The following is a 24,507-nucleotide window of genomic DNA, read 5'->3' as shown; positions in this document are numbered from 1 at the left end:
ACATATAGAGCAGGTTGTTTTCTTAATGAATAACACAGCAAAGACACGACTGGCTGTTTTCAGAGACAAAAAGAGGAAGTTTTTTTCTTGTAAAGTGGCGAGTTGCTCTAATTTAGGAAATACTTTTTTTAATTGCAGAGCTAAAAAGAGAAGATCTTTGTTATTTACAAAAAATGTTGAGATGTTAATCTAAAAATAAAAAATGTGTATTATATATATAGAGAGAGGGAGAGATATGTAAGGGGGGGAAAGCACAAGCAGGAGAAATATGTAAGGAAGATCTTTTGTTTTTTTCCCCCATCACCCTGTGAATGCGTCGCCTTTTCTAGTCAAATGACAGAAAACACTCAAAAAAGTATCACGAAAAAAACCCTTTGTATTTTAAAATTAAACAAACCATGATCAAAATAATGCTTCATACTATACAACACAATAACTTAAGTGTTCTTTGTACAGTAAATACAAAAACAGGAGAAAATGACTTTTTTTCCCCCTGTGTTCAATCTGTCTATTGTTCTACTTCTTTATAGCTTTTTCCGCAACAAGATCATATTTAAATCCAATCTGAAGTAGATTTTTCTCTTTGAAAATGACAGGCTGGGGCCACTGCAGATAGAAAAAAAAAAAAGAAAAAATGAGAAATTTCCACCACAAAATCTCAGAAAATTTTACAGAAAACCTGGAAATTCCTGAGTTTAAAAGTCAAAAATTTGCTAGAAAAAAAAATTCTGCGATTAATCTCAGTTTTTTTTTTAGAAAAACGAAAATTTGACATCTGAAACTGAAATTTCCAAGTTTTCTTTCCTCCAATACAAAAATTTCTGAGTTTTTTTTCTAGCAAAATTTCAACATTTCTATGAATCTCAAAATCTGAGTTTTCTGAAGGAAATTTTTTTTTTTTCCTACAATGGTCCCAATGTACTGTCATATGCAGCAGTGCTAGTAATAGAGCAGAATAAAAATAAAAAATAATAAGAGAAAATCTTTACCATTTCTTTTTTTTTATTATTTACAAAAAAAATGTTGAAACTTTGATCTAAAAATAAAAAAAGCAACACTAAGATAAAATGAACTCACTCGGGCAGAAAGTCCGTTCCGCTCAGCTTGTCACAGTGGATTACTGATCATAAAAAAATCTTTGAATATTACTGATTAAACGTTTTTCCGTCTGTATTTTCCTGCCTTCCTGTGTTAACACTGACTGAGAAATGTAAAAAAGGGAAATTTGATCTTCCTTCTGCACGGCTCCTGCTTATCAACCTGATTTCACGCTTATGGGAAAATATGATTTCAGATCATTTTATCAGGCTTGTTTTATCTTCAAGCACTTATTTAAACAGATAAAACACTCTATTTAACCAAAGCAGCAGTACTAAAAGGAAATAGCTGAATCCTCACAAAATCTGTGAGATGTCCCACTTTTCCTTTTGAAAGCTACTTTAAAGTCGAACGTTTAGCTGAAAACATGGTTGCTGTTCTGTCCAGCTGTCCTCCTCAGGAGGCTGAAGGAACTCCACAGCGCAGCAGTGAAAGACTTGCAGTCAATGGTTCCTGAATGCGTTCCAGCAGATTGGGGCTCCTGCCTACTTCCTCTTCCTGCCCCGGCCTCGGCGGCCCCGCCCTGACGAGGGGCCCGCTCCGTCCGGGCCCAGGGCACCGTCCGCCTGGCCGGCCGGGATGTTGATGTGGCCCTCCTGGATTTCGCTGCGGGCCTCGGAGGACAGCTGTTCGATCTTCTGCTGCGTCTCCAGGTAGAACATCACGTCTCTCAGCTGCTCCTGCAGCTCCGTTATCACCACGTCCTTTCGCTCGCCTGCAGCACGTTTCAATAAAGCACAGAAAAATGATCGGTTTAAATATTAATAACAGACAGACTTTGGTTCTTTATTTATTACGGGGATGCTGCAGGTTTTCACAAACTCAAATTTAAGACCTTTTTAAGACCACTATGAAATTTAAGACCCAAATCGCCACAGAAACCTACAAAATAAAATTGTATATTTCATATAGTAGCAGTGCTGAGCTTTTTTGCACAGAATGAACGTAATATTTTATAGGTTTTTAACAGAAGTGAGCAAATGTCGTCCAGCTAACTGGCGATAAATGGACACATACACATGATGGATGCAAAAAAGCTCGCTAGCTAGCAAGGGTATACTAGCGTCTAGTTAGCGGTAGCCTCAACCGCCTTGAGTTACAGAACAGAAGTTCAATGTCTGCGTGTGACTCAAATGTTTGAGTGACAGAAAAGCCCCACGGAGAAAAAAACTACATAGAACATATGAGATTAAAAAGTTCTGCCACAAAGACCATTGTTTAGCTAACAACCATGCTAATTGTGGCAATAATTAAACACGACAGAAATTAAGACCTGTGATTAACGTATTTTAGGCCAACTAACAAAAAAAAAAACGAATTTAAGACATTTTAAGGCTTTAACTTCAGATACATTAATTTAAGACTTTTAAGGCTGTGCGGACAGCGTGTGTTAGCAGAGGACTACAGAGATATTGACTGGCTGGTCAGAAACCAAGAACAACTGAATGCACCGTTGCTATGCGATGACAGGTCACGTTAACAAAACCCCTCTTTTAGCTAACGATGCTAACCATGCAAACTGTGCTGATAAGATGCTGAACTATATACTCATTTACTCTCTTTTTAAAACAGCTGAACATTGATTCTGGATGCATCTTAATAGCATTCATCCTACAACTATGACCATCGTTCTAAAGTCTTACAAAATCTGGATACTGGCAATCAGCCATTCATTTCTGATCAGTTCTGATTAAATGTAGGAGTAGCAGGAATTTACAAAAACCCCTTTGCATATTAAGACCATTTTATGATGACACAACCTCAGTAGGAGGGACGTGTTTTTATCAAATACGTGTCATCATGACAAGGACTGAGGTAAGACGAACGCTTTCCGTTATTACTAAAGATTACATTTCACTTGGTTTTACAGAAATCCATAACAGTTAGTCATATTCAGTACATTAGCCTTTACTTCTGTTAATTATGACAAATTTTCACTTACAGCCAATGAAAACACCACATTTAAGGTCATAATATTTCATCAGACCAAAAAAAACAACAATACTTTCAATACAGAAATGTGGATTTGATCAAAATGTGGTTTTTAATATGCTACCAGAACACATATTCCAATTTTCTAAAGATGACTGCACTTTTACAAATGATACTTGATGCAATTTTAACAACAAACATAACTGAATAATTAGCTTCCCTATCTTGTTTCTAGAGGGAAACATTTCTCGCCGTTCTACAAATCGCATCGACATCTGCAGTAAAAACAGACGGGATCAGAGAGGGGACAAAACCCCTTCAAAAGCCCCGGTTTGAAATCCCCGAACCAGCATTAACATCAAAATTATACTAGGAGAAAAGCTGATGTTCGTTCAGACAGTTCGCATTCCCCATTTTAAAAAACCCCAAAACAAAACGCTTCTATAGATGGTGATTCGTGCAAAGTGGGAAAGTCCAGAAAAATGAGCGCTGCAGCTGGGCTGGGTGATGTAGTTCCTTCCTGGTTTGATAAGCGGCGTCTCACATGAGGAAGCTAACGGCCGACACTTTCAGATCGAGGAAGGGAGTGTTAGCAGTAGCACTGACCCTCCCACGGCCACATTAGAGTCAACACACTCACTCTGGTTAATGGGTGTTAGAGTGTGTGTGTTGGTCGGCTAGAACAGAGAAATGCTGTTGTTACAGAAGCAAACGTCAGCAGATGCAGTCAGTACTTTAGGTCAGTTAGCTAACCTGCCAAGAATAATAAGCACCGCCTTAATGCCAACATACATTTCGACACATGCAAGGGAATCAAAGTGGTTCATAATTTCCACACAAACATGAGCTTACTTCTTAATAATTTTAAGATTTTTTAAATGTAATAAAAGTTATCTTTTAAAACAGATGACAGATCTGTGCAAACCACAAACTCCTCTTCACGAATCACCTTTGGTTGACCTGCTGGAGTCACTGGGGTGTGTGTGTGTGTGTGTGTGTGTGTGTGTGTGTGTGTGTGTGTGTGCGTGTTGGTGTTCTTTCAGAGAAAGCAGCAGGGATAAAGTGATCAAAGAGGAGTGGCAACATGTCAGCAGAGAGGAATCTGGTATTTAGATAAAAAAAATATTCTGTCTCCTCCTCTCCAGGTCAGGGTTTGCATCAGATTCAGCTGATCAATACGATTAGATTAGATATGCTGGAAGATTAGAGAGCGACAGACGAATTGAAAAACCTATTCCCCCCCTCGCCTGTGGTGGCGCTGCACCAAGAATCACTGAGGGAAATGACACAAAAACCTCTGAAGAAGACACTGAGTTCAACTTCCTTCTTCACAAAATGTAAACAAAAATGGAGTGGCATTGGATTTTGGCGGCCGTAGCAATTTCTTCAGCTAGCGCTAGAACGCCACGTTTGTTTTGGTATTGACCCAGAATGCCCTGCGCTGTAGTCCACTTCCTGCTTTTGGAGCAGACTCCAGAGTTCACTTTAATCGAACCAAGACGACCCAGAGGGTTAGGGTTATTTTTTTTGGTCTGCATTAGAGTTCGATTACACAGTCACACCTCCCCAAACAAATCGGACCGAAAAAAGAAGTAGTACTTCTATCTGTGGTGAATATAAAAACAAACCAACGGGGACTTCCGGTTTGAACGTCATCGTGATGGCCGCGCTGTGAACGGGCTCCCTAGAGAACCTAAGAAATTGAAATCCCAACCCCACTTAAACGACGAAAACATACCTATAAAGGTGAAAAAGAACTGGGGTGAGCGAAATACTTCAAAACTGATGCTTTGTAACGCCAATAAGCGGACGTTTAAAGTCGAGAAAATATTGCTAGCATTTTAGCTAATGCCAACTGCTATTCATCTCGAACCTCCGGTCTGAAAAATTACCGCTGCACTTTTTGACTTGAACTAAACAAACAACAGTGATACTATGGCTGAATGGGAGACGGTATTGCAGGAATTAAGAGGCTTCCGACAGGAAAATAATGCGCATCTGGGGGAAATAAAAGAAGAAATTCGAAAGATGAACACCAGACTAGATGAGGCTGAGGATCGGATTGAAAAAGCGGAGGAGAGGATTTTAACCACGGAGGACGCCGTCACTGAAATAATAAAGCTACAGATAAAGCTGGAGGATAAACTAATGGACCTAGAAAGCCGTACACGAAGAGAGAACATACGCATTTATGGCGTACCCGAGGCGGCAGAACGGGACTCGGCGTCAATGGGTGACTTTGTGGAGAAGTTGCTCCGTGAGGGCTTGGCGCTGTCCCAAGACGAGCTCGACATACACATTGAACGGGCCCACCGCTCTCTAGGCCCTCCGCCTCCAAGCGACGCTCCCCCGCGATCTATTGTTGTGAAATTCCTCAGTTTTAAAACCAAAGAACTTCTCCTTCGCAAAGCATGGCAGAAAAGAGGATTTACCTGGAACGGCAAGCAAGTGAATTTGGACCATGACTATCCCCCTCTGATTTTGAAAAAACGAAGAGAATACGCAGACGTGCGCAAGATTCTGAAGGAGCAGCAAATCCCCTTTCAGACTCTCTTTCCTGCCCGGCTGAGGGTGAAATATGGAGATGAAACGAAGATCTACAATACAGTGGTGGAAGCTACTGAAGACATGTCCAGTAGAGGCTACGCTGTGCGGGTCGTTAAGTCACCAGAAACGGCCCTGGAGCATCTGAAGCAGCTGACCTGGAGCAGAGTACGCGGCGGACCGGGGAGTGGGCCAGCAAACAAGAGGCGGGACCCCGCAGCCGGCTACAAAGAAAAACTCAGAGCCTTCAAGAGGTCTTCCCCCGCGCACAAGGAAAATTAAGGTTTATTCACTCAGTTACTAACAATCAAGACTTGTATTTGGTTTATGAAGTACAATAAGTAAATAAGGCAGGTTTCTCACGGTGCTCTCTACACTGAGGCCATAGCCACCAAGGGCCCCTTCATCAACCGATGAAGAAGCTGCCTCTGGAGGTGAAGCAGGGTTCTCATCTGAGACCCCCACCTTGGAAGTCAAGAGTTCAGTTTGAGTTCTGTTTGTTCTTAATGTTGACTTTTTTATATGTTTTATGTTCAGTGTTTTTTAGAGTGAGCGGGGAGCCCAATAATCTTTGTGATATAATTAAGAAATATAAGTTAGATGAGTAGCAGGTTGATAAAATTGGTGTCAAACAACATTAATGGCTTACACAGTCCAGTAAAAAGGCAGAAAGTCCTATCTAAATTTAAGAGAGATAAAGCCCAAATTGTTTTATTGCAGGAAACACATCTACCGGATAGCGAGCATGTTAAGTTAAACAAGATGGGTTTTAAACATGTGTTTTTTTCGTCCCACAATTCTGGGAGGCGAAGGGGAGTGGCAATTTTGTTATCTGGAATTCTTAACTATCAACACATATCAGAGTACAAAGATAAAGAAGGTCGCTACATAATGATTACGGGCAGGATTGATGGTATTATGACCACCATCCTGAATATATACATTCCACCGGGCAGTGATTGGTCCCTGTATAGACAGGTTCTCGAAATTGCAACAACGAGGAGTCAGGGAACTTTAATATGCGGGGGTGACTTCAATATTTTATTAAACACCAAATTTGATTCTTCTAGTGGGAAAGCCGATGGACGAAATATTGGTAAGAGGATGGGACACCTCATGGACGATTTAGGATTAGTTGATGTATGGCGAGAACATCACCCAACTAATAGAGAATACACCCACTTCTCTCACCCTCATAACTTATATTCTAGGTTAGATTACATTCTTACGTTCAAGAATGATTTGTTTAAAATTAAAACCTGTGAAATCGGTCCATGTACAATCTCTGACCATAATCCAATTTACGCTGATATTTGTCTGAATGGGAAAAAGAGATCTACATTATGGAGGATGAACACAAATATTTTAAACTACCCAAACATTAAAGAGAAGTTAAAAAAAGAAATAGAAAATTATTTAGCTCAAAATGATAATGAGGAGGTGTCACCAGGAATATTATGGGATGCAATGAAGGCAGTGATTAGAGGGAAAATAATTAGTATATCCACCCACCTAAAAAAGGAAAACATACAAAAACGTACATACCTGGAAGATAAATTGTTAAAACTGCAACACGAACACTCTGTGACTATGAACGACAGCATTAAATCGGATATAGCAAAATTTAAAAAAGAATTAGACGACTTAAGCATGGTTGAAGTACAGAGAAAAATAATTTTTAACAAACAGCAGTACTGTGATGTAGGCGGGAAATCATTAAAACTTCTTTCATATAAACTCAGAAAGCAGCAAGCAGAGAGGACTATACACAAAATAAGAAATCCTTTAGATGGCCAATTAGAAACCGAAGAGGAGAAAATTCAACAATGTTTTCAGAACTATTACAGAAAACTTTACTCCCAAACCCATGTAGATAATAATCAAGATGTTAATACTTTTCTGTCTAATTTGGAGTTACCAACAGTGACGGAGGAACAAAATAAATTGTTAGTATCCACAATAACCAGAGAAGAAATTCACTCGGCAATTAAAAGATTAAAAGGGGGTAAAATGGCAGGATCAGATGGATTTGGCCCAGAATGGTATAAAATAATGCAGGACCATTTGACTCCCATCTTGCAGAAAACATTTAATTGGGTAATGAAGGGAAAAATTGTACCCCCATCATGGAAAGAAGCAATAATCTCTATAATTAAGAAAGAAGGAAAAGACAACTTAAATTGTAGTAACTACCGCCCAATCAGTGTATTAAATATTGATTATAAGTTGTTCACTTCCATCATCTCTAAGAGACTTGAAACTATCCTACCAGGACTAATACATAATGATCAAACAGGCTTTATTAAACATCGACAAACTCAAGATAACATTAGGAAAGTTTTACATATTATGAACCAGGTTCACAGACAAAAAATAGAGACTTTAGTGTTAAGTTTAGACGCCGAAAAGGCATTTGATTCTGTGAGGTGGTCCTTTTTATACCAGGTTCTTGAGAGATTTGGATTTGATAAATCTATAATAGATACTATATCTGGGTTGTATGATAAACCAACAGCCAAAATTAAAATTAATGGAGACCTTACTGAATCACTCATACTCGAGCGAGGGACTCGACAGGACTGCTGTTTGTCGCCACTCCTCTTCGCCTTGTTTATAGAACCATTGAGCCAGTGGATCAGACAAAGACGGGATATAATTGGAATAAGGACCATAGGAGGGGAGCAAAAATTGGCATTATTTGCTGATGACTTGTTGCTTGTTATATCTCATCCTACTCAGGCTCTCCCCAAGTTAATGAAAATCTTATCAGATTTCGGTCTATACTCAGGATACAAGGTTAATGTGAACAAAACACAGGTTCTAGCGGTGAATTATGACCCACCAGCTGAAATTAAAAATTGCTATAAATGGAAATGGGAGGCAGATAGTATTAGGTACCTGGGGGTGGTGATCCATCGTGACCCTAACGAAATGTTTGAAGCCAATTATGCCCCCTTGAACATAGCCATAAAGTCAGATATCCAAAGATGGAACGCCATACCTTTTTTAGACCTACACTCCAGGATTGAGTCAGTTAAATTAAACATTCTCCCCCAATTTTTGTATTTATTTCAATCCCTACCAGTTCCCGTACCGTCAAAACAATTTGTAGAATGGGATAAGATGCTGTCCAAATACATTTGGAAAGGGAAAAAAGCCAGAGTCAAATACAAAACTCTACAATTAAAAAAGGAAAAAGGGGGTTGTGGGCTTCCATGTTTACGAGAATATTTTTGTGCAGCTCAGTTGAGACCTTTGATATGTTTGTGCTGTCCGGATTACACTGCAGGATGGAAAAATGTGGAAGGGGAAACGGTCAAAACAATGCCGATTAAAGCCATAATAGCTGACACAAAATTACAGAGTAAAATTAATTTGGCAGATGAACCAATATCACAAGTAATGATATCTGCATGGAACGAAGCAATTAGAATCTGTGATTTAGAAAATGCCTCTAAACTCTTAAGATGGTGCGCTTATGATTCGGATTTCCCCCCAAATCAACAGGACGATAGATTCAAGAAGTGGATTTCAAAAGGCCTAACTAATTACTATTCCTTTGTCCATAAAGGGACGTTCCAATGTTTTGAGACCCTGAAAAGAAAACATGATTTATGTGCAGATGACTTTTTTAGATTTTTACAGGTCAGAAATTATTTTAATAAAGAGCTAAAAGTACATTTACATAATTTGAGATTTGTGGAAACGTTTATATTACTAACTAAATCAAAACCAGGTAAAACAATTTCCAGGTTATATGACGCCATCCTGCGGTGTAAGAAGGACAGCACTGTTTATATTAAAATGAAGTGGGAAAAAGAAGCCAGCCTGACAATTTCAGAAGAAGATTGGGGCCACATCTGTAAGATTCCATGGACAACAACAAGATCGAAGGTTTGGCGTGAATTCTGCTGGAAAAATATTATAAGATTTTTTATAACCCCAAAGCAGAAACGATACCAGGGAAGGGGTTTTACCTGCTGGAGATGTGGAAGGGATGACGCCAATCATTTCCATATTTTCTGGGACTGCCAAACCATTCAGCAATATTGGTCTCAAATCCATAATCATTTACAGAACATCTTCACGGCTAATTTTCCTTTAACTTTTGAATGCATATTTTTATGTAACATACCGGTTGACAAACTGAACTACAACGATCAAAAACTTCTGTTCATTTTACTGGCCGGGAGCAAAAAGGCCCTCACAAGAAAATGGCTTAAACGGGAACCTCCAACAACTGATGACTGGATAAATGTAGTGAAAGAGATCTATATACTGGAGAGACTATCTTTTTCCATTAATGTGCGGAGAGATGCTTTCTACAAGATATGGTCAAAGTGGACAGAATATGTTAAACCTGTTGTGTCGGATTTTTCGTAAACCTTGCTGTCATTCAGATTTATGCTCTAATTTGACATGTCAATTATTGGTCGGTACTCGGGTCGCCCCGCCGCTCCCATTTAAGTTTTTTTTTTTTTTTTGTCCTTTTTTCTTTCTCTCTCTCTTATCTAAACTTAGAAAATAGAGGAAGCATGTAACAATGTGAATGTAATCGGCGCAATTATATAATTGTATTGTAATGTGCCTTCTCAATAAAAATGTTAATATAAAAAAAAAAAAAAAAACAACAGAGTTGCGTGTTCACTCTGGGTTTTTGAACACCCAGAATTGATCTGCACCAAGTTCTAAAAGCTTAAATCCATGCAGACGTGTCAACTGATCTAACAAAATCCAAAAGTAACCGTTTTCATGTCCGGTACATCAGACTCCCAATTTGCCATGGATGTAACCCTGCCCGTTGCCAAGCATGGATTCAGCTTGTTTCACAAGAATCTCAGCTCAACGGAGTGTTTTCCTGGAAATACGGGTCTAGAATGCCATCACACCTGCTTTCCCTGTGTAGGACCCTTTGGGGGTGGACATGGGTCAGCTCCAGGGTTGTCGCTGTAAAACTCCTCTCTCCGACACATTCCTGTCACCGTTTCCACATCTATTCAACTATTAGAGTAGTGAATATTAGTGACACCAATATTCGCTATTGGTGTCACAGAACCAAAAACTAGAGGTCTTCTAAAGGGTTGTTTGCCAACCCTGGTCCTCGAGGCACACTGCCCTGCGTGTTTTAGGTGTTTCCTTGCTTCAGCCCAGCTAATTTCAATTGATGGCTGATAAAAAGGCATTAGTTGAACAGCAGCCAGTTGAATCAGGCACATTACAGCAGAGAAACATCTATAACATAGAGGTCAGTGTGCCTTGAGGACCAGGGCTGGAAAACACTGGTCTAAAGATCTGCTGTTGTTGTATCAACCGATCACATCACTCTGGTGGGACGGGATCAGAGCGGGGACAAAAACCCATTGAAAGCACTGGTTCAAAATCCCTAAAAGTTCCAAATTATACAAAAAGCTGATGTTTGTTCAGACAGTTTGCATTGCCCAAAATAATACCAGATAGATGGTGATTCGTGCAAAGTGGGGAAGTCCAGAAAAGCGCTGCAGCTGGGCTGGTGATGCAGTTCCTTTCTGGTTTGATAAGCGGCGCCTCACATGAGGAAGCTAACGGTCACTCGGTCACGTGGAAACGCATCACCAAACGTGCATTTCCACATTCTGTTAATAGCCGTTTATATGATTTGCAAATGGCTATTGTAAATACAAATCAGTTGTCTTGGACATCATTTGTCTATTTACAATAAGTGATGCCTAGCCTGGCGGGGGGCAAGTAAAGGTGGCCCGCCAGGCTTAAACACATACAGGGGGGGGCCGGTGTTTAGAGCCACCTTTCATTAGCAGTAAGTGGAACACTGATCAACATATTTGATGTGTGATTAATTTGATGATGGCTTTTGACAAAATGTAATGTTTATTGCTTGTTTCATGATTAGTTAGTGCATTATGTTTTGAAGGTGTAAAGCACTTTGAACTGTCTTATTGCTCAAATGTGCTAAACAAATAAACTTGACTGACTTGACTTCTAATGGACTGAAAACTTGTATACTTGCTCTAGAGTGGAGCTACAACTTTGCACCTTCCACTGATTACTCAGCTTCCTACTCTTATGCCTAATTTGTCAGATCCTGCAAAACATCCCATGATAGCTGCAGAACAGAGTGCTACTGAATAAATAAAAACAATGTTTTTCACTTGAGCTAGCCGTTGTTGGTTGTGTTGTGTTTTCAAAGCCGTCCTGACAGATGTTTTTGGAGTATGACAGCATGCTGCTGCTGCTACTTAGCAGGACATGAGCGATCCTCACTCCTTACATGTTGGAGGAAAAACAAATGGCTTTCGAAGCTCGTCCGAGGAAACCTTACATGAGCAGCAGAAGAAAGGTCGTGACATGGGAGTGAATACTCAAAGATAAGATTTGTGAGCTGCATGAAAGGCTTGTTTGACTTCTAAAGGATGACCTCGGACAACTCGGGCGCAACAAAAGAAACATTACGAGGCCATTATTTACAGGGAAGCTGCAGCGGTTATGAGAGGACCATAAAGTCTGAAAGGGAAGGTCCCAATCCACAGAGGGAGGATGTGTAGAGAGGGAGCTTTGTCTGAACGCTTCCTGTAATAAAAACCCAGAGGTCGAAGGAAAACTACTGGTACGCCAACTCATAGGTAGACTGAAAACATTGCAGAGCTGAACAAAATAACGGTGGGACTAAAAAAACAATGTTACTCCAAAAGGTTAGCACCTCAAGCCATTTATTCCAACAAGAAAGGAGAATCTGCCTCATAAAGACTCATTCCTCCTCTTCACCCGCTTGCAGACGGCCATCACACTCAGTTATAGCTGCGGCTTGGTTGTGTTGCAGTAATTTGCATCTCATTTGCAAATGTGACCACGTAAAGAGGAAGTAGTAGTAGACAGCGAGGCCGAGCGTGCGTTTCCATATTCTGTCAAAAATAAATCATTCTGTTCTAGCTGGCATTTCTAAAGGGTCCTGGCAGCTGATCGGGAACAAACAGGATAACAATGAGCGCAAGAACTTATTTGATTATGTAAACCAGCCTAAACATTTCCCAGCAGTCATTTCTCTTAGCATAGCGCTCTCCACGGCCCACCGTTTGTTCCACAGAGAGAGAAAGTTCATCTGAAAATGAGTTGATCACACATGGAAAAAATAAACTACGGCCGTCAATAGTACCACTTTTGGCTGCTGTAATGTGTAGGTAGTCATCTTCCATCAGATCTCGTCAGTCACTCAAATTGTCGTGGAGGAAATTCCCCCGGATCTTCTTTAGAACATCGCCTCAGTCATTCTAATGTGATACAATGTATATTATTTAATGACTGTAAATCTGTATTCTCTGTGATCTCCTCCAGAAGCAGACATGCAAGTTGTTATTGGAGTCGCAGCAACATGTCGGCTAATCCGCTAATAGCGGGGCTAATTTTTCGTCTAGCGCGTTAGCTAACTTTGAAAACCATTAGCGCACGTAGCTTCCCCTAAATAGAAGTTTCTTAATAAATTCTATTGCGCTAATTTACTTTGCTGTTTTGTAAACTTTTAGCTGAATAAAGTTTGACATCTGTGTTGAAGTTTTGGTTCTAGACTGTTCTCCTGTCCCCCCCAAAGCTTTATTTCTAACAAGAAACATACAGCGACAAAATAAAACAAAGTAGAGAGCAAAATATAAACATAAGTACAACATCTAAGTGCCTTAAAACATGTAAATTATAATGTCAAATTAAATTGGTGCCCTAGGTGTGTAGTCCTTTTAAGAGAAGATATGCTTTGAATTGAAGTTAGCGCTTTAGCATTTTCGCAACAAATATTGTATTGGTGTAGTGCGTTAGCATTAGCTTCTGCTAAATAAGGTTTTGGTGTAACATTTTAGCGATAGCTTCTGCTAAATAACATGTTGGTGTAGTGTTTTAGCGTTAGCTTCTGCTAAATAACATTTTGGTGTAGTGTTTTAGCATTAGCTTCTGCTATATAACATGTTGGTGTAGTGCTTTAATATTAGCTTCTGCTAAACAACATGTTGGTGTAGTGCTTTAATATTAGCTTCTGCTAAATAATATGTCGGTGTAGTGTTTTAGCGTTAGCTTCTGCTAAATAACATGTCGGTGTAGTGTTTTAGCGTTAGCTTCTGCTAAACAACATGTCGGTGTAGTGTTTTAGCGTTAGCTTCTGCTAAATAACATGTTGGTGTAGTGTTTTAGCATTAGCTTCTGCTATATAACATGTTGGTGTAGTGCTTTAATATTAGCTTCTGCTAAATAATATGTCGGTGTAGTGTTTTAGCGTTAGCTTCTGCTAAATAACATGTCGGTGTAGTGTTTTAGCGTTAGCTTCTGCTAAACAACATGTCGGTGTAGTGTTTTAGCGTTAGCTTCTGCTAAATAACATGTTGGTGTAGTGTTTTAGCATTAGCTTCTGCTATATAACATGTTGGTGTAGTGCTTTAATATTAGCTTCTGCTAAATAACATGTTGGTGTAGTGCTTTAATATTAGCTTCTGCTAAACAACATGTTGGTGTAGTGCTTTAATATTAGCTTCTGCTAAATAATATGTCGGTGTAGTGTTTTAGCGTTAGCTTCTGCTAAATAACATGTTGGTGTAGTGTTTTAGCGATAGCTTCTGCTAAACAACATGTTGGTGTAGTGTTTTAGCGTTAGCTTCTGCTAAATAACATGTTGGTGTAGTGTTTTAGCATTAGCTTCTGCTATATAACATGTTGGTGTAGTGCTTTAATATTAGCTTCTGCTAAATAACATGTTGGTGTAGTGTTTTAGCGTTAGCTTCTGCTATATAACATGTTGGTGTAGTGCTTTAATATTAGCTTCTGCTAAATAACGTGTTGGTGTAGTGTTTTAGCGTTAGCTTCTGCTAAATAACATGTTGGTGTAGTGTTTTAGCATTAGCTTCTGCTATATAACATGTTGGTGTAGTGCTTTAATATTAGCTTCTGCTAAATAACATGTTGGTGTAGTGCTTTAATATTAGCTTCTGCTAAATAACATGTCGGTGTAGTGTTTTAGCGTTAGCTTCTGCTAAACAACATGTTGGTGTAGTGTTTTAGCGTTAGCTTCTGCTAAATAACATGTTGGTGTAGTGTTTTAGCATTAGCTTCTGCTGTATAACATGTTGGTGTAGTGCTTTAATATTAGCTTCTGCTAAATAACATGTCGGTGTAGTGTTTTAGCGTTAGCTTCTGCTAAACAACATGTTGGTGTAGTGTTTTAGCGTTAGCTTCTGCTAAACAACATGTTGGTGTAGTGCTTTAATATTAGCTTCTGCTAAATAACATGTTGGTGTAGTGCTTTAGCGTTAGCTTCTGCTAAACAACATGTTGGTGTAGTGTTTTAGCATTAGCTTCTGCTATATAACATGTTGGTGTAGTGCTTTAATATTAGCTTCTGCTAAATAACATGTTGGTGTAGTGCTTTAATATTAGCTTCTGCTAAATAACATGTCGGTGTAGTGTTTTAGCGTTAGCTTCTGCTAAACAACATGTTGGTGTAGTGTTTTAGCGTTAGCTTCTGCTAAATAACATGTTGGTGTAGTGTTTTAGCATTAGCTTCTGCTGTATAACATGTTGGTGTAGTGCTTTAATATTAGCTTCTGCTAAATAACATGTCGGTGTAGTGTTTTAGCGTTAGCTTCTGCTAAACAACATGTTGGTGTAGTGTTTTAGCGTTAGCTTCTGCTAAACAACATGTTGGTGTAGTGTTTTAGCGTTAGCTTCTGCTATATAACATGTTGGTGTAGTGCTTTAATATTAGCTTCTGCTAAATAACATGTTGGTGTAGTGCTTTAATATTAGCTTCTGCTAAATAACATGTTGGTGTAGTGCTTTAATATTAGCTTCTGCTAAATAATATGTCGGTGTAGTGTTTTAGCGTTAGCTTCTGCTAAATAACATGTTGGTGTAGTGTTTTAGCGTTAGCTTCTGCTATATAACATGTTGGTGTAGTGCTTTAATATTAGCTTCTGCTAAATAACATGTTGGTGTAGTGCTTTAATATTAGCTTCTGCTAAATAACATGTCGGTGTAGTGTTTTAGCATTGGATGAAATATTTACCGTTAGAAGAAAGAGACCCCTGTTTTGCAGAGACAAAAGTAGTGGACAATATTCCTACTCATGAGGAGACGTGGAAACTGAAGTAATACTAGAGGACAGACGTTACCGAGGCAGAAATGTGGATGAAGCTCCATGACTTACCGCTCTCTTTTCCTTTGCGTTCCTCCTCGGCCAGCTGGGCTTGCAGCTGCGTCTGGTTGGCTCTCAGGCAGCGGTTCATCTCCTGCTCCTCCTTCAGCTCCTGGCTCAGCTTCAGCACTCGACCGTTGAGCTGAGTGCACCTGAAAGAGCCCGATAGGTAAAGACTGTGGCTTTACCACTTCATCCTTAGAAAACAAGCATGGCTGGAAAAGAGTCGTTTTCCTTTAACACTATGATTAACAGCAGGACTTTCAGATTTTTGCTGCAAGAAAATATTGTGACAATATTGTGATGAATGCAATACAGGGAAACGGCAGTCAGGTTAGACCAGATATTGGCGTTTCTTTGGAATTGACATTCCTTTAGTTTCTCAGTAAAGACTGTTGGTAAATCTACTGAAATGTGTTTTTGTAAGAAGTGAAGTAGCAGCTGAACAGTCACAAAACCATGGCAACAAGATACAATAATGTGCTTAGTCGTGATGACTCAATTATTGAAATAATCGTCAGCTAATTTAATAATTGATTAATCGTTTATTGGAAAAACGGCACACTCAGAACTGTAATTAAGGTAAAACTGTACAAAAATATATACATTTTCTATTTAACACTAAAAATAAACTAGTCTGTAAAAATATTCTACCTGGAACTTCAAGTGGCCATTTTAGTTTCCCCTGGTTCAAATTCTGTAAAAAACTTCTAACATCTTATGCTTTCTAGCTATTAATAGGTTAATCCAAAAAATAATTACCTGATTATTTCTACACTATATTGATGTCAAGTCAAACGGAAACTTTCTAGCTGCAGATTCATCCTTTGCTACAAATGATCAAGTGTACAATAAAGGAAAGCTTTTACTGAATTTTCGGGAACTAAATGTTTTATTTTCCTATTTAAAAAATGAATTGAATTTGTTTATTTGCATCTTTTATGTATTTGTAATATTGTATAAAATAAACTTAAGTGGTTAAATAAAAACATAAAAATCTGCAGTGTGCCAATTGTTTTATCTGATTAATCGTCAGAATAACTGATTACTAATATAATCACTAGTTGCAAGCCTGAATACATGAGCTCACATCGTACACACACACACGCACACTCTCTCCCCCCATTTAAAAAGACAAACCTACTTCTTCTCTAAGCTCTGCTTCTCTTTGCTTATTTCTCCGAATCGCTGCTCCAGGTTGTCGCAGCGCTCCAGGGTCTCCTTAAACTTCGCCTTCATGTTGTTGATCTGAGAGCAGAATCGAAGAGTTTGGATCCAGAACTCACGACCTGACATGACACCAAGACACGTTGTTGCTCCTCTACCTCATCGGCCGTCTCCTTCTCCAGATGAACGATCTTGTTCTCCCAGTAGATCCTCTGGGACTCCAGCTGGCTGGTCAGCAGGTAGGAGTACTGCAGACGGAGGCGGACCGTTGGGATCTGTCCGGGCTCATTCAGAGGACCCGAATCTCATCTAAAAAAAAAAACTGCTTACCTCCAATTGGAGAGCATCTATTTTCTCATCTTGGCAAGTGTCTCCTTCGCACTCAAACTGCACCATCTTCCCGTCGGTCTTACTGGCCACCAGGCGGTGCACGTAGTTATCTGCATTACACAGAGTTACACAGCGATCACTACAGGAAGGCTTTTCTCTTTTAGGCAAAAACACCTAGGAAAATCATCGTTGGGACAACTGTTGATCCTCCTAGCAATTTAAAAAAAAAAAAAGTAACTAAAGCATTTTTAAAACTCATTCTCAACCATTCTTCAGTTGATCAGAAATGGCTGATTCCGTGACACCATCCATCTCTGGGTCACCAGGACCCACATCTGTCTCACCACCACAGTAAGAGAGCAGGATGAAAGGAGAGGTTAAAAAAAAAAAAAGAACCCCCCAAAACTTAGTGAAGAATGGGATCTTGGTGTTATCAAGTCTCCATGACAACCATTGGAAGCTCTGTATGTGCCAAGTGGAGCAAGGTTAAGATTACCTACCATCATAAATGTAAACATATTTAGTATGCAAAACTCTACTGAGACTTTAAGTGGAACTATGAGCTTTGGTCAGTTGAGGCTAAGGCAGGAAACTCTGCCCACATCAGGCGCTTTTCATGAAACATAAAAGAAATAAAACATAATGAGCTGAAAACACCAACTGGAAGCTAAGGTTGTACAAATTACATGTGATCTTTAAGACATTAATTATACAGTGAGTCTGAAATCATTAATCGGCTTAGTGGTGATTAATCAATTCTTGAAATAATGATCGACTAATTTAGTGATCAAATAATTGTTCATTGGATAATAGTATAAAAAAAGGCCATTTGCCGAAAGAACAACACAGTTACAGCAGTAATAAAGGCAAAAGTCAACAAAAGATGTATAAATTTTGCATTTAACATAAAAAACTTTGTAAATATGTTCTACCCAAAAACAGAACAAATTCTGTGAAAAGTAGGTTTTTAGGTGTAGAAATGATCAAACGTACGTTAAAGGAATGTGTCATTATTGGATTTAAGGCAATCAAATATTTGTTTAACTATTTTTAAAAAAGAAAAAAAATTTGCATTTTTAATATTGGACAAAATAAGCTTAATGAAAGAAATGAAAAATCTGCAAAATGTGGCAATAATTTTTATCCGATTAATCGATCAATCACCAGAATAATCGATTAGTAAAATAATCGCTTGTTTCAGTTTAATAAATCTGCAGAATGGAAGAGTGAAAAAACATATTCACCATTTAAAGTGGTTGATTGTTTTATTCTGCAAAACAATGAACTAAAATATCCACTTTATATCAAGTGAAGCATCAGGTTCACTGTTAGCTTCTTTTAATCCCAACTTGCTAGTTTGGGTTGAACCAGTAAGAACTGATCCGTGTTTGTGGCAGACAGGTAAGAAAAACAGAAGCACTCTGATTAATCGATTACTACAATAATTGGTAGCTGCAGTCCTACTTGTGTGGTTAAATGTTCTCCATGCATTATGATTCTACACTCAGACACAGAATAAAACAGAGGGAGGACATAATAATGAGTAATTACTTATAATGCCCATAATAATGACGTGAAAATAATTAAACAATAATAAACTGAAATCACATGGAGCTGTTGCCCTGTTCTGGTTTACAGTTTATCTGTAAGTTAGTCATTCCACTCTAAATGAAAACAAAGATTCCCTTTTTGAAATTTTTAGGGTTTCTTCTGCCCCCTTGTGGACAAAATTCATTACAGCAACAACAGAAATGGTTTCCCATTGATAAACCTCCTTCTTTGCAGTCGCCACCCTGTTTTCCCACACAAACCGCGTCATCAAAGGTGCCGTACCTCCAGCGTAGTCCCACACACGGTGATTTGTGAGCTGCATGGCGTAGGTGTGCTGCGTTTCCTCAAAGTGCTTGTAGGCATGCCGACTGACGTAGCGCCCGCAGCCGATGTGCCCGCAGATCAAACAGATCCACAGGTTCTGCAGGGGAAAAAACCCAAAACAAACAGAATAATTAAAAGAAAAGTTCAATAAACAACATCAGTCAGGTGTGACGTTCTCAGAGAGTGATTGGTCACCTCCTGCACGCCGCACTCAAAGCATTTGTTCTCTTCCACCGGCTCTGGCGTCTGACAGTACCGACACACCGGACACCTAGAAAACACACAGCGCACTCAGCTGAGGTCAAAGGTCCTTTGTGAAACAGAAAAACACACACAGCAGAACAAACGCGTCACACAAAGCTGAGAGAGACGTCCAGAATCACGTGGAAACACGGAGTGGAGACAATTAGAGAAACGCAGCCGAACCGGCACCGAGAAACTGACTGAAGAACAAACATGGAGGACGGAAACGAGTCAGGTAAAAAAAAACAAACAAACAAAAAAAAAACAGAGACAACAGCTTTCAGATCGAAACGTTAACCGAGTGTTAAACAACGTTTCGGAGAAGGAAGGGTTGTGCGTTCGACTCACGAGGCGTCTTCCCACCGCTGGAGACACTGGCTGTGAAAGCTGTGGTTGCAGAGGGTGGTGAGGACGCCGTTGACCGACTCGTCCATCCTCTCCAGGCACACGGTGCACTTCGGCAGCTCGGTCAGCTCCATCACCGGCAGGCTGGCTCCCTGCGGCAGAACAGACGGGAAGAGGAGAAATATGGAGGAATTAAATGTACAGAGGAAGGAGAAACCAGGAAAGGTTGACGGTCAGGGGGTCGAGACGCTAGTAAAGACTAGTTTTGTTTGAAATAAAGCTGAAATGTTAAATACGGACACAACAAATTCATCTGGAAAAACAAACCACAAATCCAAACAAAAGTAACGTTGAGACAAAGTAAACTATTCCAGTAACTATTTCACTAAACGATAATATTGTTGCTCTGAGGCCATTTTCAAGTATTGATAATAATGCAAGTTTGCTCTCTCAAAAACAAACATACTTTCATTTTGTATAGAACATTTAACACTGGAACTTGAAGATACTCGAAATATTCAAAATAAAACGAGCAAAAACCTGGGATGAACCAATAGCTTTACAACTTTCACTTGTTCAGTCAGTGAAATTGAGATTATAACACCCAATGCAAAATAAACAATCAAAATTCTAACAAAAACAACGTCAAAATCTGATTACAATAAACCTTCCAAATGGTTCAGAAAGTGCAAGTAGGAATTCTAAAAATAATGTAAAGTAAAGAATCAATCACGCTGCTGCTCAGAGCACAAACATAGAACTAGACTGAATAGATCTGCCCTTATGGATGGGGCTCATTGTCACCAATACCTGATCTACAATTTTAAATTTTTTTCAGTATCAGGACCGATACAGATATTAATATCACATCGGTGCAACAATAAACAAAATGGAAATAATAAAAAAAAAAACACACACACACACACAACCAAACCATAAATAAAATGGACTGTGACGCCAACCTAGACAAATTTTTCCTTCAAAAAATATTAATTATCATTTGAACTTTTTATGCGATTGATTCTGTGCTTACTGGAAAAAATTCCCAGAAACATTGTTCACCTGCAGCCAAGCGACTCTCCCACATGGTTCAGTGATTAAGGTCGGAGGTCAAGAAGCCACAGAGCTTACCTGGCCTTGACCTTTGAGCCCAAAGCTCTGCATGTCTGAGCCGTCCGTCTGTCCAAACACGCGCCGCCTTAAACTGACGGCTCACTAACAGACCTCTGAGCCACTTGCCTTGTGGGAATTTGTTCTTGGAATTAGAGCAACGCAGCAGGTTCAGAAGGAAACGACAAGCATTCTTACGTCCTCAGACTTTATGACCTCCGCTCGCTCCACGTAGACCAGCTGGCACACCGCTTCCTCGATGGAGTTGAACTGGCGTCCGTTGCAGGCCGTGTAGAAGCTGTCGGCGTCGGCCTGGGAGACGCAAAGCAGACGGCGTGTCGAGAAAAAAGGTCGAGTCACGGCTCAGTGACCTGGAGCGGCAGAGGCGCTCCAGATTGGCTGATCCGACTTCCAGAATGTTAATAATGCTCACCAAAATAAATAAAAATAAGAGTAGTGGAATATATTTACAGACTGGAAGATTCTGCTTTGCTATGTTATATTACAAGAAATTTCATTTAAATGTTGCAAATGCTAAAATGAAATTTCTATTTAAATGAAAAACAAACAAACAGTTTATTGCCCCAAATGCAACAATGCGGAGCTGCTTTGCTAATTTGTTGTCTGGTTTTCTGGATTAACCCATTAACAACCAGACAGAAAAAAGATTTTTAACAGCAGACGGAGTTACCTGAGAGGAGAATTTGATGAGAACCATGTACTGGTTGGGAGTGGAGTCCCGTATGATCTTCATGTGCTCCATGACGTCGTTGAACGGAGCCATGAGCTTCATGAGGTCGTGGCTGGTCATGGTGGCCGGCACGGTCAGGATGCACACCATGGCGCTGCGCCGCACGTCTTCGGTCAGCGACGTCATCTTACTGCGGCCAGATTGGACAAAAAAGGCGTCTTACATTCACAAAAAGATTGATTTATGTATTTTAATGCCGTATTTGTAGTAATTAAGGAGAGCAGCAGGACATCCCAGTTCACATCAGGCTTACGGGTTGTGACAGATTTGAAAAAACTTGAATATCCAGAGTTCTTAGTGCCTTACAATCAATTAGAACATAAAATACAAAAATGACACATCAGCCATAAATTACAGGAAGGAAAGACATGCAGGAAGAGGGACATGAGGAAAAAACATAGTAAGGAAACAAGAAATAAAAAGGAAAGACGGAAAGAACTGAGGAAATAAGGAAGAAACTAAAAATAAGCTATGAAAAAACATTAAAAACTAAGGAAAATAGAAGGAAACAAGAAAGGCACTAAGGAAACAAGCAAAGAACTTAGGAAAGAAGAAAAAATGAGCAAGAAACTAATGAAAGAAGGAAAGTAGGAAAAAATTAAGGAAAGAACAAGACAACTAAGGAAATAAGTGAGGAACTAAAGTAGAAGGAATCAAATAAGAAGATAGGAAAACACAAGAAACTGAGGAAAGACAGAAGGAAACGAGGAGGGAGGAAAGATAGAAGGAAGGACACAAAATAGGAAGTAAGTCAAAGAAGATAAGGAAGGACAAAAAAAGATGAAAAAGGATGGAAATAAGAAAGAATGAGGAAAACAAAGGAGAGATAAAGGTAAGATGGAAGGAAGGATATCAGAAAGGAAGAAAAAAGAGAGGAGCTGTTTAGACAATGGGATCCTGGACTGGAAATAAAATCACTTCTCTTTTCTTTTTTCCTCCATAGTTATCCAGATGTGAAAAATACTGAAATTAAACTCCATCGTCTTCCAGGCTGGAGGCAGACGGAACCCAGTATCAGTTTTCTGAACGTGTCTGATCAGGACTCACAACCACTCACTTGGTCTTGTAGAGGTGCATGATGCCATGGACGATCTCCACCGACGGATTCCCGCTGAAGAAGGAGATCTGTTCTGGTAGCTGCTTGGAGGGCGAGTCCGGAGCCGCCTGCGAGGCGCCGCTGGTCTCCTGGGAAACCGGGGTCTCAGTCTGTGCACCCTGAGGACTGCTGCTTCCTTCGTCACTTCTTGCTGCACGAGGAAAGAAATGTCAATCAGAGGCAGCGACCATGGTCTGCTGAAAATCATAAAAGTGTGATCAGTTCTGGATCTAACGTTACACAAACACTCAGAACCAAGCATGAGTCAGTTAAAGCCCTCCATCAGCAGTAGGTTCTGAAAGTGAGGTGTGTTTACAATTGCTGTCAATTAGATTTAGGAGAGGAAGATGACGAAGGATTCTACAGGTAGTTATGCCCAAAGAACAAAACATGAGATTCTAAAAATCTCCAGGAAGCTTTTAGTTCAAGCTTTTACTTGATGGCATTTACTTGATGGAAAGTGGCAGCTGCCAGAACACCTGCATCGACATCCCGCAAAACAGCAGCAGCAACAGCAGCAGCTCTTTCACCCCAGTGTCAGCTGCCGGGATGCGGACACCGGAAGTGCCGTTACCACCAACTGCGCTTGCCGTCTCTCCTGTGGTTTGTGGCACCAAGACATGGGCAGGAGGCTGGTCAGGTCCGTCAAAAAGCTACAAAGCTCCACAGAATGGACTCGTTTTGCCCATCTCTTCCCAGAGACAGTAAAATGGATCGAACCCCTTCTCGGAACCATTTCTGTGTTGTGACAGAGCGCAATGCTCTGCTAAAACAGACACGTTTCCTTCATAGAGTGTACATCTAACAATGTTTAGGTTGGTGGTTTGTGTCGAGGTAAAAATTAAGCACAAGGAGCAACAATGTGTTCCCAGCTCTTCATATGTATAAAGGCTTACCTGAGGCGGGCTCATAGGTTTCTATCACCATGTCCCCCACGGCTCTGCTGCCCATATGCTGGTGCAGGATGGCTGCTCGCTCCAGCTCACTCTTCCCACTCAGGGCATGTTTGGCTAAACCGAGACTTTTTTCCCGGAGCTCCTCCTCGGACATGCCTTCAACTGGAGGTGAAACAAACGGCATCATCTCGGCACAAACCCCCCCCTCAACATTAAACCAAGCACAACACCCAGGCCAAGCGAGGCAGCGCTGCTTTTACTGTCGCTGCTGGTTAGTCTTTAGCTCAGCACGAACTTTCAAAATAGAAGCTCGGAAATGCTCACTCACCAGCAGAGTATTGAAAACCTCGCGGAAAAGGAGACCGGTCGGCTATTTCCAGACGGATAACAACCAGCGAAACACTCATGTGTTAACAGGGAAAGAGAGCAGTTTAACAGAAACAAAAACAAACAGCTGACAGCTGAGCTAGCTCCACAAGGCTAGCTGGATGACTAGCAGTTCACTTTGCGCCCCCAAAACTATCAGCTTAGAGCAACAAAAAAAAGAAGAAAATAGATCGAATATCTTTTTTTAGTTTAGCCAAATAATGTATTAACTTCCCTGCTTTTAAATGTAAACATTATATTAGTGTTATGACGTTCAACTACCTAAACTTCAGCTAGGTGGTTTAATGCTAGAGGGATCCAATTCTTCCTCTACACCACAAAAAGCTACGGAATGATTTGGTGCCCCCTACTGGTAAGGACGCGTAATTATAAGATACTCAACTCAAATTCGCTCGCGAAAAAAGAAAAAAAAAACCTCCTAGAAAGTTGCTGGGGAGGAGAGGAGGAAAAAGTAAAAAAAAAAAAAAAAAGTAAAACCCAAAGAGGTTTAAAAATGATTAAGAATCTTCCAAATGTCGGATATTTGTCTGACAAATTAAATATCTCAGAAAAACATTTAGTAATTTTTCAC

At 39.9% G+C, this 24,507-nt stretch overlaps 1 protein-coding gene across 1 annotated transcript; it reads right to left on the bottom strand.

The window, feature by feature from the left end:
- Window positions 1-356: 356 nt before the first annotated feature.
- On the bottom strand, window positions 357-24,273 carry brap (BRCA1 associated protein). Its single transcript, XM_028025203.1, has 13 exons — window positions 23,878-24,273; window positions 23,550-23,711; window positions 22,615-22,804; window positions 21,498-21,687; window positions 21,005-21,118; window positions 19,700-19,848; window positions 19,304-19,379; window positions 19,067-19,205; window positions 17,234-17,343; window positions 17,062-17,151; window positions 16,881-16,984; window positions 15,749-15,888; window positions 357-1,813 (listed from the first exon to the last, which is right to left on the bottom strand). The coding sequence occupies exons 1-13, from the start codon at window positions 23,954-23,956 to the stop codon at window positions 1,584-1,586; spliced, it is 1,773 nt and encodes a 590-aa protein (XP_027881004.1). The 5' UTR covers window positions 23,957-24,273; the 3' UTR covers window positions 357-1,583.
- Between the last annotated feature and the right edge of the window lie 234 nt (window positions 24,274-24,507).

Source organism: Xiphophorus couchianus, chromosome 8 (genome assembly GCF_001444195.1).
Source record: "Xiphophorus couchianus chromosome 8, X_couchianus-1.0, whole genome shotgun sequence".
Classification (NCBI taxonomy): domain Eukaryota; kingdom Metazoa; phylum Chordata; class Actinopteri; order Cyprinodontiformes; family Poeciliidae; genus Xiphophorus; species Xiphophorus couchianus.
Note: the sequence above shows the minus strand (reverse complement) of the source record. Positions and strands in the feature narration are given on the sequence as shown.